The sequence below is a fragment of the Branchiostoma lanceolatum genome, chromosome 8, assembly GCF_035083965.1.
Source record: "Branchiostoma lanceolatum isolate klBraLanc5 chromosome 8, klBraLanc5.hap2, whole genome shotgun sequence".
Lineage (NCBI taxonomy): Eukaryota > Metazoa > Chordata > Leptocardii > Amphioxiformes > Branchiostomatidae > Branchiostoma > Branchiostoma lanceolatum.
Genome location: NC_089729.1, coordinates 17,855,187 through 17,875,225, shown reverse-complemented (window position 1 = coordinate 17,875,225; position 20,039 = coordinate 17,855,187). Strand labels below are relative to the sequence as shown.

The 20,039-nt window shown below is 44.8% G+C and overlaps 3 protein-coding genes across 24 annotated transcripts in view; 2 read left to right on the top strand and 1 right to left on the bottom strand.

Moving 5' to 3' along the window:
• The window catches only part of LOC136440051 (rRNA methyltransferase 2, mitochondrial-like), a 217,257-nt gene that overhangs the window by 91,205 nt on the left and 106,013 nt on the right, over nt 1–20,039 (bottom strand). The window lies entirely within an intron of this gene.
• The window catches only part of LOC136440027 (tenascin-X-like), an 89,524-nt gene that overhangs the window by 52,513 nt on the left and 16,972 nt on the right, over nt 1–20,039 (top strand). For 17 of the 22 annotated variants that reach the window (XM_066435782.1, XM_066435777.1, XM_066435787.1 and 14 more), the window contains 7 exons: nt 500–766; nt 3,364–3,432; nt 3,821–3,886; nt 4,195–4,257; nt 5,126–5,197; nt 5,870–5,929; nt 6,198–6,260. In XM_066435782.1, the coding sequence (XP_066291879.1) occupies nt 500–766; nt 3,364–3,432; nt 3,821–3,886; nt 4,195–4,257; nt 5,126–5,197; nt 5,870–5,929; nt 6,198–6,260 (660 nt within the window). The remainder of the gene's footprint in view (nt 1–499; nt 767–3,363; nt 3,433–3,820; nt 3,887–4,194; nt 4,258–5,125; nt 5,198–5,869; nt 5,930–6,197; nt 6,261–20,039) is intronic. The other 5 variants (XM_066435789.1, XM_066435785.1, XM_066435774.1 and 2 more) reach the window with 4 other exon arrangements.
• LOC136440439 (titin-like) lies at nt 7,072–19,468 on the top strand. The gene is made up of 5 exons (XM_066436486.1): nt 7,072–15,837; nt 15,953–16,613; nt 17,177–17,230; nt 17,698–19,221; nt 19,392–19,468. The coding sequence occupies exons 1-5, from the start codon at nt 7,072–7,074 to the stop codon at nt 19,466–19,468; spliced, it is 11,082 nt and encodes a 3,693-aa protein (XP_066292583.1).

The window sequence follows — 20,039 nt, the reverse complement described above, 5'->3', positions numbered from 1 at the left end:
GCTTTGTGGATTCATTGCAAGACATCTTTGACGGCTGGCTTTCTTCACCAAAAGTAACGGGCCTTTGATGGGACCTAGCTAGCTTCACTGCAATACTAATAACGATTGAACGTTATGGTCATTTGAACGACTATCGATCAAGGCTAGGATGACTCTGCATCCGATCATTGCTTTGCCATCTGTCAAGGACTACCATTGTGTTGTTGAATTAAGGCTATAGAGTCTTCCATTAGTCACACATGTCATAGGCTAATACCGGCTCCTGGACTGATGACATGACTTGCCCTGAAGATGAAACACCTTTGAACTACGAATCTTTTCACTGGATAACCTTAACACCAGGTAATAGGAATGGAACATTGAGTGTCTACAAGAAATGGTATATGCGCCATTGTTTGGTTATCTGTTGATCTGCTTTTATCATGTGTGTACGTGTATGATGACATGTAGTTGACATTTTTGGCGGATATGGACGAATGGTATACATTTGTTCTTCTAGCTTGCCAAAGGCCAACAGGTGTGAAGTCACCATCTGTAACAGACAACCAGGCGACCCTCACGTGGAGTCCCGTACCTGGTGCGACCGACTACCGCGTGCTAGTGGAGCCTGCGGAAGGATCTGTGAAGCTACCAACAGGGGGACCAGGGGAGGCTGAGCGGACCTTAGTGGGACTGACAGCTGGAGCAGAGTACACGGTGTCGGTGATCGGCATGACCGAGAAAGGCTCTGGAGAGGCCAGCGAACCGCTTAAGATTACCACAAGAGGTAGGTTTCCTTTTGATAGATTGTGCTATAGACTTGACATGAGTGCGTGTGCTTGTATGGCTGTTGTGTGGCGCGATTTCAATACCTGCCATCTTCTTTCTGGACAAACTCGTACTCCCAATTGCTTTTCGTCACAAATTACAATTATACACCATCTTGATTTTTTTTAAACAGCCGTCGATTGGAAGTATCAATTTAACGACTGAACATTACGACATTACGGCGCTTCCCCCCGAGCCCCCAAATGTACTAACTACAGGGCCTATTTCTAAAGGGTCTGCTTTTGACCAGAATCTGCTAATCAAAACGCCAACAAAGAGCTTTATGCGATACACGCGATTATTATTTCCCGTATTTTTAGTTCTTGAAATTCACACCTTTCGCAGCATTACCTCCACCGTTGGGGGTGAAAGCCTCAGCGGTGAAAACGACGTCGGTTACGTTGTCGTGGTCTCCCGTGACTGGCGCCCAAGATTACCGGGTCGAAGTGGTGCCAACGGGAGGCAGAGTCATGCAGCCTATCGGCGGACCCGCAACTTGGGAACGCAAGATTGTAGGCCTTGAACCTCATCGAGACTATGAGTTCACCGTAGTCGCTGTACAAGATAAAGAAGAAAGTCTTCCTTCAAAAACTCTGAAAGTAACCACCGGTAGGGACGTTGATGTGGCTTACCCCTGGATATTCGTAGACGAACACTTCACCTTTTGATGCATTTTCAAGAGCCCCCATCCCATCCCTTTGGATTCAAACCACGCACGTTTGCTGTGGTAGTTTCCAATGCACGAAACTGCTTTTTTAGCCGAGCTGTCCCATTTATCGCTGCTTAGCCATTTTTCCTAGATAGGGCAAGAAACCCATGTCGTTTGTAGCCTTACGCCAGGAAAAGCCACGGCCTACCAGCTATTTCCACGGGACATAAATGTATTCATGATGCACGCCATCAGGAGGGATTACAAATGTAGCATGAAGGACTGCACGCCACCATGTGGAGTACAAATGTAGATGCCTCAACGTCTCATATAGATCTTATATGATGCCATATGTGGTGGTGCAGGTGAACTTATCTCCAAGCAGATCTACACGGTGCACCGAAAATCGTATATGCTAGCCAGAGACGCTCCAGTCAGCCAGATAGGCTCCAGTCTCTGGCTAGCATATACGATTTTCGGTGCACCGTGTAGATCTACTTGGAGATTACAGGTGAACAACGTCGCCGGTGTTCACAGTTGAAGGAGGTACACTTGGATAATGGTAAGATTATGAATGTTTGCCTGGTAGAATGGGTCGGTTTGACTGATGTATTCAGTGATGTATTTGTTAAGTCTGAAAGTTGGGATATAACATCTTCCAAGATTTTTAACAAAGTTGACGTTTCGTTGTATTGGTGGTTCGTTGCCCGTAATGTTCTTTAAATCTTGAGGTTTGAGAAGGGGTCACGTTTGGCTTATAGACCGCGTTGGTCGTAGCTTTTGTTAAGAGATAATTGATTTAGACTCGACTAGACTGAGACGGTTGATGAACGTTGAATCGAAGATGTTTTGTTGGCGTTGTTCATGGACTGACACATTTCGTAGTCTCTATTTTTTAGACTATGATGGATGGTCCATCTGAGAAAAAGAAGTAGTGTAGGGTGTAAAGGTCAGGTTCGTGTAAAGACTGAGCTGATGTCTTTTTTGCATTACATTTCAATCCCTCCTTTTGTGCGAAGCATCACACTATACGCCGCCTCCTTATACTGCGCTTAACTCATGATAATAACGCGGAAGAACATGCGAAGGAAACGTTGATTACTCGAAGACAAACTGATATGGAGTATCAATGCTTGTGCCTTGTAGATCAACACACGAATTTCAAGGAAAGAAAGCTAGGGCTAGGGGTGGTAATGTGTCGAATACTGTATGTAAAAGAGGTTACGCCAATAGGGACGTTCCATAGCTGTATGGCACGAACTGATCTATTGTGTTTGTGTACGTTGTGTTTACAACGCAGTCCCGGTGGACAAAGTGGAACCAAAGGTTCAGAAAAAGGAGGAGGTCAAGGTCGTAACAGAGGAGGCAAAGCCTGTTACAGGTATGGACTCGGCAAAGGAGGGAGGGGCGGTAGCAACAATTGTGAATTGGGGGCCAGCCTCTTCCGTTGTTGAAAAGCTCCACAGTTGCCATGGCCTGGAATGGCGTTCACAAAATAAAAGCACTCAACTACTTTGAACAACGGATGGTTTGTGTTTTTTCTGCGTCTCATTTACTCTAGCATGCTATCTTCAAACAAAAGATGCGTACAATGCGCTGTTTGTCTGAGATGCAACATACGCGTGTACCGAAATCAAATCGAAAAGACCTCGCAACTCGCTGTTTTAAAAAGATGGCAAGGAATGTATGGTATGTCCTGCGAATAAGTGATCTTATAGTTTTTGCTGGCGTGTGGCTTGTTAGTTATCTACACACCTTTCACTAATGAATGTATGTATGTATGTCTGGAAAAAACTGACCAATTTGTTACATTGGTTGTATGCGACGGAGGAGGTTGGAAGAAACGTTTTAAGTGTGGGTGAGGATGTTAACAAAAACTTGTACAATTTTACGTCTTTTCTGTCAAGCTGATGAGGAAGTTGTACCTCCAGCTGCGCCTGCGCAATTGAAACCAACAGAACCAGCTACTAAACCAGGTACTGGGCCCTATCATCAACAGCCGCCATTTTGAAAGCGCTGAAATAGAATTATGTATGCGGGTTAACCGGTTGTGGATTGCCAATAACGCGAAACTGTAACTAGCTTCTAATGATAGCGCGTTAGCCTTTGCTTAGAATACTCTGTCATCATGCTGGGTTAATCTGCGAGCTATATAAGAAAGAACGGGTGCTGTGTTGGATGTGTACGCTACTGACAACCTGTTTTATGTTTGTTATCTTTTTTTTCATGTTACCTGCGTATTCCTCTGTCCCTATCTTACTTTAGCTTCTACTTCTTCTCTGCATCGCACAACGTACGTTCACGATATAACAATGCCCAAACGTCTGTTTGTCTCGTCTTTACTAACAAAAAATATTCTAACAGCGGAGGCAGCTGCACCAACCGAAGAGGAAAAGAAGGAAGGAAAACCTGAAGCAATGACCCCTACAGGTAACACATGCGTTGAGATGTGTCGTTTCTCTCCGCTTGTGCATTGCTTTAATCGCAATGCCAGACAAACTTACCACATTGTACTGACCAATTGTCTTCAAGTACCTAACAAAGGTATTACGTGATAGTTAGCATGTCTTTATTCAAATTTATAAAGTTACGACGTCACATTAGCTTTCGGTGGGTACTCCCTTGAAATACTAGGACGTTTCTGCTATACGTCAAACAACTGTTTACTGAAATATGCATGTACTGTAAGCTAACATTTGTCAGGATCTGAAACAAAAATCACTACTGCCTCCTTACAGTGGAAAAGGAACCTGAGGATAAATTACCACCTGCAGCCTCCAAAGCAGAAGTTAAGTCCACAGGTATGAAGCACGGATGCAGCATTTATGAATTAACCGAATCGACGCATTTAGTCCTCATAAAGTATAGAAATGGGGACAGAGACCCATTTGTTGTATGTTGTCACTAATCTGAATAACATACTGACCTACATGTACTCACACGATATTCTGGTTATCAAAACAACAGTTTATAAGTTTAGAACGTCACTTAGAAACATTATCAATGAGTTGAAGCTTACTTATCACCTACATTAGTTGGATGTGGATGTCAGAGGATTTGCTTTGCAACCATTTTCCTTGCTTGTACTGATCTTGGCCTTTTTTCCATGAAGCTTAATGATCTATATGTGTATGTTATTAGCGTGGTATCGCAGCGTAGCAATATTCTGCGTATAACATTTAGGCTACACCAAGTAATTTTTATGGATGACGTCCGCGCGCGCATTGATTTTGGTCTGTTCCCAGAAAAAAAACAAGAAATTCCGCGCTGCCTGTAACTATGGCCAAAGAGTTCCTTTTCAATATACAATGTTTCTGCAGGCCTGCAAAATCAATGGGATATGGACAGAAACAGGACAGGACAACAACTGCTGTTCAACTTCAACTGATTTATTCAAATTTTCATGATAGATAATTGTTAGTTGTTACACTGTGTTCTCTCATTCAATTTGTGTCTTAACATGTGTCGTCGACTGTTATATGTCAAATCTAGGCATCTTGTTTTTTTTCGGTCCTTCTTGTGTTTTTATTTCGCGCTCTCGCATTAGATTTAGGGTCTCCAAAGGACGTCATCCAAAAAAATTACTTAGTGTAGCCTTACATGTATACACCATCTAACATTACCAAAAGTGTCATATAAAAGGGATACTGATCAAATGTTTACCGATAGCGGAGCCAGCTGCTCCAGTGCCGGACAAAAAGGAAGAAGTCCTTCCAAAGCCCGAGGCTGTTACCGTTGCAGGTGAAAAATTATGCACAAAGTTATATCTCACCTTGATGACGGAAGTGAATTGGTCCGAAGACCCACGTGTGCGAGTGTTCTTTTATCGGTTACAATTTCGGGGGGACTAAACAGTCACAATAAATGCCAGTAATGCATGTAGCCCTTTGGGGAAGTGAAGAAAAAGAAGGTGTCATTATCTCAGGAACCAAAACAACAGACTGCAAAAACTTACCCTGAAATACTAACCAGTTATGTCAACTGTCATCAGATTCATTCCTGACAAATTCAATACGGCTATTCTCCAGATATACCCCCCCCCCCCTAATCAGAGCCCTTGGATAGGTCCTACATGCTTCAGACACCCAGTTGAAGACCATCCCACTATAAAGGGGGGGGGGGGGTGTCAAAACCCACAAGGCAGAGGCAGACCATTTATTTTAACTAATTCGGCACATACAGAGTCTATCCTACCACAGCCACTCCTATACTGCCCAGATTTAACAAACAATCCCACCAAAAAAAGATTTTCAATGGTTTAAACCCAAGTCTCTCATCGTGGGGTCTAGGCGCAGGCGCTAACTGTTAAGTCTCCCCTTCTGCACAGCACAGATCATTTCTTTACCATGGTTTCACGATGTCGTTTGGATATTTGGATACTTTATTCATTATTACCTATGATTTGCATGACAGCAGAGGAAATGGTGGTTGAGGTGACACCTGACAAGGCTACCGTTCCAAAACCTACCGAAGGTACACGTTAATTATTGGGATCAGTAATTGCTCAGTTTCGGCTGCTAGCTTTGAAGGTTAGACGTAGTGGACGGCGCTATCATTTTCTACACTTATCGCCATGAAGCAAGTGTCTTTAAACAGGAAGTGCTGAATGGTATTACAGGAAGAGACCTTCAATGTACAAATAGTGCGTTATTTACATAAGGAATTCTTCGCTTGTTAAGATCTCATGATGTGCATCTCAGGTTATACCAGGTGATAAAACAATTATTTCGTGTCCTTCCAGTGGAACAGAAAGGTGAAGAAAAACTGCCTCCAACAGCTCCTAAGGCAGCGGTTAAGCCCTCAGGTATGACGTACAACAACAGCTGTTGTGCTGTCTAATACTTCAGCATTTACACCAACTCAATATGTGACAAGTTCCTAACTGTACCATGTGACTAACCTGAAGTGTACTAACGTGTAAACTGAAGTATTGACAGTACAATTGGCCTGTTACTAGGCATATGTAGAACTTTAGAGCCATATATTGCGTCATCAACTTCATTAATTCCGTCATCAACTTCTCTGCAGTGGTATTGGCTTGTTGTCCACGTATCTTTTTAATTAATTGAAATTAATCACTCGAATGGTGATGAGGAGCAACTGTGTTCAATGTCTTCGTGTATAACCTCCTATTGATGTATCTATTTTGTTTTACCATTAAATCTAAGCTCATTGAGTGTAGAGTACTAATGCCGGATGAGGTTTGATAAGTTAATAACTACATACTAGTGGCATTTCACTTAGAAGAGGTAAAAGAACCCACCAAATCTTTCGAAAAAGAGTAGGGGCATGCCCCGGTGTGAGTGGATCAAAACATTTCGACCTAAATGGGGTAGGGAATTTCCCGAGCAGCCTTCGTAACCCCTGCTTCTCCTAGTGGGTCAGTGAAGTCAATACTTGTCTCGAGCATTGATGTTTCTGACCTAGGGCGAAGAGATGCTGCTACAGTAACAATTAGTTCAGTGCTTAGATTAGTGCCCCCCCCCCCATGGCCTTGCACTGCGCGAGGTCGTTAAAACAAAAATTCTAATGGAGTATCATACTGAATTCCCACTAAAGCAGAGACCGTTGTTACCGAACCAAAAAAGAAGATCGTGCACGAAAAGCCGAAGCCGATGGTGGTACGGATGATGCTCCCTACATCAAAGAAAAAAGAGAAGGTTGTGGTCGCTCCCAAGGAACCCTCCAAGACAAGAGAGGCCGTTGAACAGATTCCAGAGGAAAGATCGTTGCGCAATCCTAAGGTGGAGGAATGTGTAGAAGAAAAAACTAAAGAGGTAACTCAGGAGAAGTCCCTTACGGAGGCTGATGCCACCGAAACATGGAATGTCGAGAGTCTTGGGACACAAGCAAAATCTCTAAAAGAAAGTGCTCTTTGTAAGATAGCTGTTCCCGATGCGCCCCTTGAGACTACAAGAGTGACCGTTCCTTTCGAGAAAGTTTCTGCAGTAAAATCTTATAACTACCAGTCAGGAAAGGAGGTGACCCTAGAAAAGGCGACGGAAATGGTCATTGAGACCGGCGACGTTCAATATGATGTCCTTGTTGAGTCGAGGCACACAGAGACAGTGAATGGAAAACCACCAAAAGACGAGAAGCCAGCAAAACCGTCAACAGAGAAGGGTGTTGGAGGAAAAACGGAGGTAGATTCTGTGGAACCCACCGAGAAAACAGATACCATTGCCGAAGAGGTTATCGTTTCACCGCCATCAAAATCCCAAACGGAGAAAGATGTTCTTGTCGAGAAAGCTAGAGTCGGTGCTGTCCCGAAAACTCATCAGATAATGACGATTACCGGCATGGACAAGCAAAGAAGGCTGATGAGGGAAGAAGAGGAAGAAGAGGAAAAGAAGACCAGCCATCTAAAGCAACAAGTCACAGCATACAATGATGGAAAACCGAGGGCGGCTCCAGGTGACGGAAAACCGCTAGGTCTAGAGAAGTCTACTAGCGAGGAAACAAGAAAAGAGAAACTGAATGCAGTGATCCTTCCGAACGATCCTCTTGACACAATTGTCATAAAACAATCGAAACCAACCACCAAAACTTGTACAGTGGAGGAAGCAGTTGCTACCAAAATGCCACCTGAGACTGCGAAGGTGACAGTTCCTGTCGACGATTTAGCAGTAGAGGAATCAATAAACAAATCGGAAAAGGATCTAAGAAGAGAAAACACAACAGAGACCGTCATTATGGCGAAGGCACTCGGGACAACTGAGACAGTTTCTAGAAAACTACCGGGAGACAAGAAGCCAACAAAACAACTTGTTGGGGAAATATCTTGCGAGGCTGATTCTAAGTCTCCCTCTGAAGCAAGTGATACGGTTCCGGTGAAAGAAGTCACATCAACACTGTTATCAAAAATCCCAACAGAGAAGGATGTACACGTCGAGAAATGCAGAGACACGTATGCTCAAAATGCCACTCCTAAGGAAGAAGATATTGTCCCTGTAGAGGCGATACTTCAAAACGTAGAGACACAAGAGACTAGTCTTCTGAGCCAACGGGTTCTTACTGACATAGGGAACAAACCGATTGCGGTTCCGGCTGACAAGAATATGGCAGATGTGCCTAAGCCGGCAGATAGTAAAATGAGAGACTCTGTACCTGTAGAGAAGTCAATGGAAGTCGAAAGCATCGCCAAAGTGGAATCACGACACATGCCACTAGACGAGGCTGCAATGGTAGACAACTATGTACGTCAGCGACCTACTGACACTCGGGAGGTACAGGCTATAGAGCCGACTCCAAAACCACAGTCAGGTGAAGCAGAGCCAAAACATGGACTCCATGAAAAGGTAGTGGTACGAAAAATGGAACCGATTACCAATTCTCTATCTGAAGAAAAACAACAAAAACCTGGAGTCAATGAAAAAGTTGAGGCACAAACGATGGAACCGACTACTAAACTTCAACCAGATGAATCAAGCTTCCAGGAGACGGTAGTGGTGCAAAAGATTGAACCAACTACCAAACCTCAACCACAACCAGGAATCCATGAGGCAGTGGCGACACTAAATGTCGAACCAACTACAAGGTCTCAAGCACCTGAAGAACAACAACCAATACCGGGATTCCATGAGACGGTAGTGTATCAAAAGATCGAACCGACTACCAAATCTCAACCAGAAGAAAAACAAGCAAAACCAACTACCAAAAAATCTCAACCAGAAGAAAACCAACAAAAACCTCGACTCCACGAGACGGTAGTGATACAGGAGACGGGACCTTCTACCAAATCTCAACCAGAAGAGAAACAACCAAAACCTGGACTCCATGAGACGGTAGTGGTCCGAAAGATAGAACCAACTATCAAATCTCAAGCACAAGAACAACATACAAAACCTGGACTCCATAAGACGGTAGTGGTACAAAAGATAGAACCGACTACCAAATCTCAACCAGAAGAAAAAAAACAAAATCCTGGACTCCATGAGACGACAGTGGTACAAAAGATCGAACCGACTACCAAATCTCAAACAGAAGAAAAACAAACAAAACCAACTACCCAAAAATCTCAACCAGAAGAAAGCCAACAAAAACCTCGACTCCATGAGACGGTAGTGATACAGAAGACGGAACCAACTACCAAACCTCAACCAGAAGAATCACAAACAAAACCAGGAATCCATGAAACGGTAGCGACAAAAAATATGGTAAGGACAACCCAATCTCAACCAGACGAACGACAACCAACACATGGACTCCTTGAGATGGTAGTGGTACAAAAGATAGAATCAACTACCAAATCTCAACCAGAAGAAAAACAACTAAAACTTGAATTCCATGAGACGGTATTTGTACAAAAGACGGAACCTAGTACCAAATCTCAACCAGACGAAAAACAAGCAACACCCGGAATCCATGAGACGGTAGAAGTACGAAAGATGAAGCCGACTACAAAATCTCAACCAGAAGAACAACAGCCAAAACCTGGACTCCATGAGACGGCAGTGGTACAAAAGAAAATGTTGCCACCTCAACCAGGCGAACAACAACCAAAACCTGGAGTCCAGGAGACTGTAGTGGTAAAGGGGATGTTACCTACTGCAACACCTCAATCAGGCGAACAACAACCAAAACCTGGACTCCAGGAGAATGTAGTGGTAAAGGGGATATTACCTACTGCAACACCTCAACCAGACGAACAACAACCAAAACCTGGACTCCAGGAGACTGTAGTGGTAAAGGGGATGTTACCTACGGCAACACCTCAACAAGACGAACAACCAGAACCTGGACCTCAGGAGACCGTAGTGGTAAAGGGGATGTTACCTACTGCAACAACTCCACCAGACGAACAACAACCAAAACCTGGACTCCAGGAGACTGTAGTGGTAAAGGGGATGTTACCTACTGCAACACCTCAACCAGACGAACAACAACCAAAACCTGGACTCCAGGAGACTGTAGTGGTAAAGGGGATGTTACCTACTGCAACACCTCAATCAGGCGAACAACAACCAAAACTTGGGCTCCAGGAGACTGTAGTGGTAAAGGGGATGTTACGTACTGCAACACCTCAACCAGGCGAACAGCAACCAAAACTTGGACCTCAGGAGACTGTAGTGGTAAAGGGGATGTTCCCTACTGCAACAACTCAACCAGACGAACAACAACCAAAACTTGGACTTCAGGAGACTGTAGTGGTAAAGGGGATGTTACCTACTGCAACACCTCAACCAGACGAACAACAACCAAAACCTGGAGTCCGGGAGACTGTAGTTGTAAAGGGGATGTTACCTACTGCAACATCTCAACCAGCAGACGAACAACAACCAAAACTTGGACTTCAGGAGACTGTAGTGGTAAAGGGGGTGTTACCTACTGCAACACCTCAACCAGACGAACAACAACCAAAACCTGGAGTCCAGGAGACTGTAGTGGTAAAGGGGATGTTACCTACTGTAACACCTCAACCGGACGAACAACAACCAAAACATGGACTTCAGGAGACTGTAGTGGTAAAGGGGGTGTTGCTTACTGCAACACCTCAACCAGACGAACAACAACCCAAACTTGGACTTCAGGAGACTGTAGTGGTAAAGGGGATGTTACCTACTGCAACACCTCAACCTGACGAACAACAACCAAAACCTGGACTCCAGGAGACTGTAGTGGTAAAGGGGATGTTACCTACTGTAACAACTCAACCAGACGAACAACAACCAAAACCTAGACTCCAGGAGACTGTAGTGGTAAAGGGGGTGTTACCTACTGCAACATCTCAACCAGAAGAACAACAACCAAAACCTGGACTTCAGGAGACTGTAGTGGTAAAGGGGATGTTACCTGCTGCAACACCTCAACCAGACGAAAAACAACCAAAACCTGGAGTCCAGGAGACTGTAGTGGTAAAGGGGGTGTTACCTACTGCAACATCTCAACCAGAAGAACAACAACCAAAACCTGGACTTCAGGAGACTGTAGTGGTAAAGGGGATGTTACCTGCTGCAACACCTCAACCAGACGAAAAACAACCAAAACCTGGAGTCCAGGAGACTGTAGTGGTAAAGGGGGTGTTACCTACTGCAACATCTCAACCAGAAGAACAGCAACCTGGAGTCCAGGAGACTGTAGTGGAAAAGGGGGTGTTACCTACTGCAACAACTCAACCAGAACAACAACAGACAAAACCTGGAGTTCAAGAGACTGTAGCGGTAAAGGGGATGTTACCTACTGCAACATCTCAACCAGAAGAACAACAACCAAAACCTGGACTCCAGGAGACGGTAGTGGTAAAGGGGATGTTACCTGCTGCAACACCTCAACCAGACGAACAACAACCAAAACATGGACTTCAGGAGACTGTAGTGGTAAAGGGGATGTTACCTACTGCAACACCTCAACCAGACGAACAACAACCAAAACCTGGACTTCAGGAGACTCTAGTGGTAAAGGGGATGTTGCCTACTGCAACACCTCAACCAGACGAACAACAACCAAAACCTGGGCTCCAGGAGACTGTAGTGGTAAAGGGGATGTTACCTACTGCAACAACTCAACAAGACGAACAACAACCAAAACCTGGACTCCAGGAGACTCTATTGGTAAAGGGGCTGTTACCTCCTGCAACACCTCAACCAGACGAACAACAACCAAAACCTGGAGTCCAGGAGACTGTAGTGGTGAAGGGGATGTTACCTACTGCAACACCTCAACCAGACGAACAACAACCAAAACTTGGACTCCAAGAGACGATTGTTGTACAGATGACGGAACCGACTACCAAATTTCAACCAGAAGAACAACAATCCAAATATGGACTCCATGATACAGGAGTGGTACAAAAGATGGACCCAACTACCAAATCTCAAGCGCAAGAACAACAGACAAAACCTGGACTCCATGAGACAGTAGTGGTACAAAAGATGGAACCGACTTTCAAATCTCGCCCAGAAGAAAAACAACCAAAACCTGGACTACATGAGACAGTAGTGGTACAAAAGATGGAACCGACTATCAAATCTCGACCAGAAGAAAAACAACCAAAACCTGGACTACATGAGACAGTAGTGGTACAAAAGATGGAACCGACTATCAAATCTGGACCAGAAGAAAACCAACCAAAACCTGGACTACATGAGACAGTAGTGGTACAAAAGATGGAACCGACTATCAAATCTCGACCAGAAGAAAAACAACCAAAACCTGGACTACATGAGACAGTAGTGGTACAAAAGATGGAACCGACTATCAAATCTCGCCCAGAAGAAAAACAACCAAAACCTGGACTACATGAGACAGTAGTGGTACAAAAGATGGAACCGACTATCAAATCTCGACCAGAAGAAAAACAACCAAAACCTGGACTACATGAGACAGTAGTGGTACAAAAGATGGAACCGACTATCAAATCTGGACCAGAAGAAAACCAACCAAAACCTGGACTACATGAGACAGTAGTGGTACAAAAGATGGAACCGACTATCAAATCTCGACCAGAAGAAAAACAACCAAAACCTGGACTACATGAGACAGTAGTGGTACAAAAGATGGAACCGACTATCAAATCTCGCCCAGAAGAAAAACAACCAAAACCTGGACTACATGAGACAGTAGTGGTACAAAAGATGGAACCGACTATCAAATCTCGACCAGAAGAAAACCAACCAAAACCTGGACTACATGAGACAGTAGTGGTACAAAAGATGGAACCGACTACCAAATCTGGACCAGAAGAAAACCAACCAAAACCTGGACTACATGAGACAGTAGTGGTACAAAAGATGGAACCGACTATCAAATCTGGACCAGAAGAAAACCAACCAAAACCTGGACTACATGAGACAGTAGTGGTACAAAAGATGGAACCGACTATCAAATCTGGACCAGAAGAAAACCAACCAAAACCTGGACTACATGAGACAGTAGTGGTACAAAAGATGGAACCGACTATCAAATCTGGACCAGAAGAAAACCAACCAAAACCTGGACTACATGAGACAGTAGTGGTACAAAAGATGGAACCGACTATCAAATCTGGACCAGAAGAAAACCAACCAAAACCTGGACTACATGAGACAGTAGTGGTACAAAAGATGGAACCGACTATCAAATCTGGACCAGAAGAAAACCAACCAAAACCTGGACTACATGAGACAGTAGTGGTACAAAAGGTGGAACCAACCATCAAATCTCAAGAACAGGAACAACAGACAAGTCCAGGACCCGATGAGACGGTAGTGGTAAGGAATATGTTACCGGCTTCGAAATCTCAATCAGAAGAACCACAGTCAGAACCAAGCGTCGATGGGACGATGGTCGTACCAAAGACGGAACCTACTAGTACGGTAGAGCAACAACAAAAAACGGATGTCCATGAGACAGTAGCGGTACAGAAGATGAAACCAGCTACCAATTCTCAAAAAGAAGACGAACAACCAAAACCTGGACTCCATGAGACTCTTGTGGTACAGAAGATAGAACCGTCTACCAAATCTCAACCCGAAGAGCCAAAAACAAAACCTGGACTCCTTGAGACTGTAGCGGTAAAGACGATCGAACCGACTTCCGAATCTCAACAAGAAGAACAACAACCAAAACCTGGACGCCATGAGACTGTTGTGCTACAGAAGGACTTGGCTACGAAATGTCACCCAGTAGAGCAACAACCAAAACTAGAACTTCAGGAGACTGTACTGGCAAGGAATATATTACCTACTGCAACACCTCAAGCAAACGAAAAACAGCCAAAACCTGAACTGAATGAGACGGTAGTGCTACAGAAGATGGAACCGACTACCGAATCTCAACCAGATGAGCCACAAACAACACCTGAACTCCATGAGACTTTAATGGCACACAAAACGGAACTGATGGTAAACGTAAAATCTAATCCAGAGGAACCACTGACAAAACCAGTACTTCAAGAGACATTAGTAGCACCGAATTTAGAACCGACTACCAAGCTAACCCAACCAAAAGATCCACAGGCACAATCAGGACCCCACGAGACGGTAGTGGTAACAGTAGAACAACAACCAAAACCAGAACTCCAAAAGACTGTACTGGTAAGGAATATATTACCTACCGCGACACCTCAACCGAATGAAAAACAACCAAAACCAAAACTCCATGAGACGGTAGTGGTACAGAAGACGGAACCGACTACCCAGTCGCAACTAGAACAACATCCAGAATCAGGACTCCGTGAGACGGCAGTGGCACACAAGATCGAGCCGACAACCAAATCTCAAACAGTGGAACAACAACAGACACAACCAGGACTTCATGAGACGGTAGTGGTGCAGAAGACTGATCCGACTACCAAATCTCAACCAGAAGAGCAACAGCAAGAGACGGTAGTGGCACAGAAGAAGAAAACGACTGCAAAAACTTACCAAGAACTAGCAGAAGAAAAACAACCTAAACGACGCCTCCATGAGACGGTTGTGGTACAGAAGATGGGACCGTCTACCAAATTTCAATTAGAAGAACCTCAGACAGATCCAAGCCTACATGAGGCGGCTTTAGTACCGACTACAGTATCTAAACAAGAAGAACAACAATCAAAAATGGGTCCCATCCATGAGACGGTAAGGATACAGAAGACAGAGCTGACTAACGAGACTCAACCAGAAGAACACCCCAAAACAGGTCTCAATGAGACGGTAGTGGTAAAGAAGATGTTAGCTGCTGCAACACCTCAACCAGACGGAGAACAGCTAAAGCCTGGACTCCAGGAGATTGACGTGGTAAGGGAGACGTTGCCCATTGCGACCCCTCAGCCAGGCCAACAACAACAACCAAAACCTGGACCTCAGGAAAGGGTAGTGGAGCAAAAGATGACATCGATAGCCCGAACTAAACCCAAAGAAACGCAGACTAAAAACGTACAGGAGCTGGAATCGACCGTAAAACTCCAATCAAAAGAATCACAATCTCAACCCAGACTCCATGAGACAGTAGTGGTACGGATGATAGAACCGTTTACCAAAACTCAACCAGAAGAGCTACAACCAAAACATGGACTTCATGAGACAGCAGTGGCACAGAAGATGGAACCGACTACCAAAGCGAAACAAGAAGAACTTCAGACAGAACCATGCTTGGATGAGACGGTAGTAGAACCAAAGACGGAACCGAATACCGTATCTAAACCAGTAGAACAACAACAACAGACTGGACTCCATGGCACGGTAGTTGCACTGAAGACGGAACCGACTACAAAATATCAGCTAGAAGAACAACAGACAGACCCAGGTCTCCGTGAGACGGTGGTTGTACAGAGTCAGAAGACGGAACCGACCACGAAACCTCAACAAGAACTTAAGACAAAACCCGGACTCCATGAGACGGTAGTGGTGCAGAAGACTGAACCGACAACCAAATCTAAACCAGAACAGCAGCCAAAACCAGGACTCCATGAGGTTGTAGTGGTAAGGAAGATGTTACCGGCTACGACACCTCAACCAGACGAACAACAACTAAAACTTGGGCTCCATGAGACGGTAGTTGTACAAAAGACGAAATCGACCACCAAATCTAAACCAGAACAACAACAGTCAAAACCAGGAATCAACGACTACCCAATCTCAACCCGCAGAACAACAATCAAAGCCAGTACTCCATGAGACGGCAGAGGTACAGAAGATGGAACCGACTATGGAAACTCAACCAGAAGAACAACATCCAGAACCTGAAGTGCAGGAGACAGTAGAGGTACAAAAGCTGGACCCGAGTACCGAATCTCAATCAGAAGAATATCAACCAAAACCTGGCTCCCATGAAACGATAGTGTCAAAGAAAATTGAACCGAAAATCATATCTCAACTTGAAGAACAACTACCTAAGCCAGTACTCCATGAGACGGCAGTAGTACAGCAGATGGAATCAACTATGAAAACTCAACCAGAAGAACAACAACCAACACCCAAAGTCCCTAAGACGGTAAAGGTACAAAAGCTGGAACTGACTACCCAATCTCAATCAGAAGAATATCAACCAAAACCTGGCTTCCATGAAACGGTAGTGTCAAAGAAAATTGAACCGAAAATCAAATCTCAACTTGAAGAACAACAACCAAAACCAGCACTCCATGAGACAGCAGTGGCACGGAAGATGGAACCGATTACCAAATCTCAAGCGCAAGAACAACAGAGAAACCCTGAACATCATGAGACGTTAGTGGCACAGAAAATGGAACCAAACATTGGTAAAAACGTCATCGTTTCATCTGCAGTGGGGGAGAGGTGGCTGAACTGGTCCTTGTTTTCTTGCCACTTGGTTTCCTTTCTATGTCAGCCCTTGCATTTGGTCCTAAGGTTGCCTGAATGACATGGCTTAGATTGTGCAGTCAATGCTCTGTGCCGGGAACTTCTTACTGGTGATTCCACCGACCCAGCATTTTCTATTCGTGTTGGTGTTCATCCTTTGTTCAAGGTGGAAGAAATAGGAACTAGTTTCATAAGTCCTTTCACGTTTCTATATCTCTGGTACACCTTATGTAAGGGAACTTTCCTATATTCTATTTCTCGTCGGTTTGCATTACACTGAAGAAGTGGGCTGCCTTTATACAGTTCTGTTGGTGTACAAGGGGTTGCTTCACGACAAAGGAAAGTTTATCTAAGCTTACACATGCATTCATAGGCAAAAACATTATAGTTAGTAACTAACCACTAATCATTTATGTGTCAAAGAAGCCTTTCATAGTTTGATATTTGGTCTCTTGTAATGTATTGAATGGGTGAGGTACAGTTGCCATTCTTGCCATTACAGAGAGAGAACGTGATGAACAAGGAAAACCAACATTGCCTATGTCTGTCCCAACAGGTACAAACTACGAGGGCATTCCTTGTGCTACTGTTACTTTGACATGTACTTTGTAATCGACACACGGGATCACCACGTCAAACACACTACGTCGACAAAGATACTCATGAGTTTTATGTTCATAATGTCAAAGTACTGTCAGCACAAGGACATGCACGCCGTTGCTATCTGTGACATGTTCTCATTAGACACCCTGATAGCGTTCCTGTTGAAGGAAATCATCATGTAGATGTATAGCGTTGGTGCTATATGATGTAATCCCTACGTAATGTACGTAGTGTAGGGTTTCGTTGTTACACTTTATTCCATGGTTGCGTTATTTCTAGATCAAAACATAACATTATTTGTCAGACGTTAAATTGCATGCCAATACTTGACTAGGAATTAGATTTGAAGTCAATGATGCTATATTTCCTCACCAAACGAACCTCTCTGACTCATGTGTTCAATATGTAACGCTCAAACAGACAGACCAGTCGCTGTCGCCCCTACTGACGCAAAAGAGGCCGAGAAAACCGCTGAACAAGGAGAACAAAAACCGGTGATCCCAAGCAAGGTGGAGTCGGTGGAAGCAGATAAGGAGGCGGCTAAGGCATTGGCTGATGACAAAACAGCACCAAAATCTCCATCAGAAAAGGGTGCCACTGCGGAGGTAGCTGTTCCCAAGACGCCCTCGGAGACACCAACGGTGACCGCTCCTGACGAAGAAGCAGCAGTAACGTTAACAAAACCTTCCCCCCGAACCCCAGAAAAAACGGCAGAGGTCGTCACTGAAAAGAAGCGCACCGAGGCAGTTGTCGAGAAACCACCGGTTGACGAGAAGCCTTCAAAGCTCCCAACAGAAAAAGCGAAGGAGGCTGATTCCAAGGCACCCTCTGAGACAGGAGATGCGGTCGCCGTATCACCAGCGCCGTCAAAGCCCTTCGAGACACCAACGGTGACCGCTCCTGACAAAGAAGCTGCAGTTACGTTAACAAAACCCTCCGCCCGTACCCCAGAAAAAAACGCAGAGGTCGTCACTGAAAAGAAGCGCACCGAGGCAGATGTCGAGAAACCACCGGTTGACGAGAAGCCTTCAAAGCTCCCAACAGAAAAAGGGAAGGAGGCTGATTCCAAGGCACCCACTGAGACAGGAGATGCGGTCACCGTATCACCAGTGCCGCCAAAGCCCCTGGAGACACCAACGGTGACCGATCCTGACAAAGAAGCTGCAGTAACGTTAACAAAACCTTCCGCCCGTACCCCAGCAAAAACGGCAGAGGTCGTCACTGAGAAGAAGCGCACCGAGGCAGTTGCCGAGGAAGTTCCGGTTGACGAGAAGCCTTCAAAGCTCCCAACAGAAAAGGGTTTTGAAGAAAAGGGGAAGGAAACTGATTCCAAGGCACCCACTAAGATAGGAGGTGCTGTGATCGTACCAGTGCCGTCAAAGCCCACAGCAGATGTCGAGAAAGATGTCCCTGCCCCTGCTCCTGTAGAGAAAGGGAAAGACGCTGCAGCTACGAAGATCCCTCACGAGGAGGGCAAGATTACCCCTGAAGAGAAGCAAGGAGAAGTGGTAAGTAAAGACGTGGAGAAAAAAGAGCCCAGTCGTCTAAAGCAACAGGTCTTAACTGACGCTGACAAGAAACCATCGGAGGCTCCGACAGAAGCGGCTCCGTCCAAGAAGCCAAGAGGTCAGGAAATAAGTGAAACTGTACCAACGGAGACGCCACCGCAAACCGTAGCTACCACCAAAGTGGAAGAGGTCCAGGCGCAGGAGAAGCCAAAGGACGAAGCTTCTTCACCAGAAAGAGGGGAAGATCTTGGCAAGAAACAACCGGTTCCTATTACTGAGGTGTCCAAGATGGAACCTTCTACCAAACCAAAGGCCCTTCAAGCCAAAGTAAAAGAAGAGCCACAACTAAAACCAGGTCTGCAAGAAAAGGTAGCAGTGACCGAACTACAACGACTGAAAAAAACTGGCTTGCCAGGTGAGAGGAACAGTGGTGGAGGTAGCGGTGGCTGTTCCTTTCCTTGCGGATGGGTTTCATTTCTATGGCAGCCTTTTTGTTTGGTCCTGAAGTTGCCTGAATAAAATGGCTGGCATGAAATGACTCTGTCAACGAGAGGGACAGTGGTGTCGTGTGGCTTTGATGCTGCCATTCCACATCATCACATGTAGATGAAGCGAAGCTCCTGGTGTTCGTGGCTTTCACTCAGTTACAGACTTCTTTAACATCAGAAGAGTGCTATCACTAGGCTAGCAATGCCGCCTTTAGAAAATGCTAATTTCCTTTCCTTGCGGATGGGTTTCATTTCTATGGCAGCCTTTTTGTTTGGTCCTGAAGTTGCCTGAATAAAACGGCTGGCATGAAATGACCCAGTCAACGAGAGGGACAGTGTTGTCGTGAGGCTTTGATGCTGCCATTCCACATCATCACATGTAGATGAAGCGAATCTCCTGGTGTTTGTGGCTTTCACTCAGTTACAAACTTCTTTAACATCAGAAGAGTGCTGTCACTAGGCTAGCAATGCCTTCTTTAGTGGATAATGGTCACCCCGTAATAAGCATACGCGTCATCTTCATCCCAATACAACCTCATCAGTCATAACTCTCATTATACACCATCATTATACATTCCTGTTACATTTTCTTCACCTTTGCATAATCATATTTCATATTACGTCTTTCATTATCATTTCACCACATACTAAACCATCAATAATCATCTTCATATTTTTCCTTTCTTCCATCCTACATAATGCACAGAATCATTTATACATGTAGCTCAACGCGGGTTACCAGTTCACAATCAACATGCAAGCGCGT

Excerpts from the sequence above, each read along its gene's own strand:
- LOC136440439 (XM_066436486.1), top strand. The coding sequence starts at position 7,072 with ATGGTGGTACGGATGATGCTCCCTACATCAAAGAAAAAAGAGAAGGTT. Across the intron at positions 16,614-17,176 it reads GAAAATGGAACCAAACATTG|AGAGAGAACGTGATGAACAA; the intron begins GTAAAAACGTCA and ends TTGCCATTACAG. Across the intron at positions 19,222-19,391 it reads TGAGAGGAACAGTGGTGGAG|ATGAAGCGAAGCTCCTGGTG; the intron begins GTAGCGGTGGCT and ends CATCACATGTAG.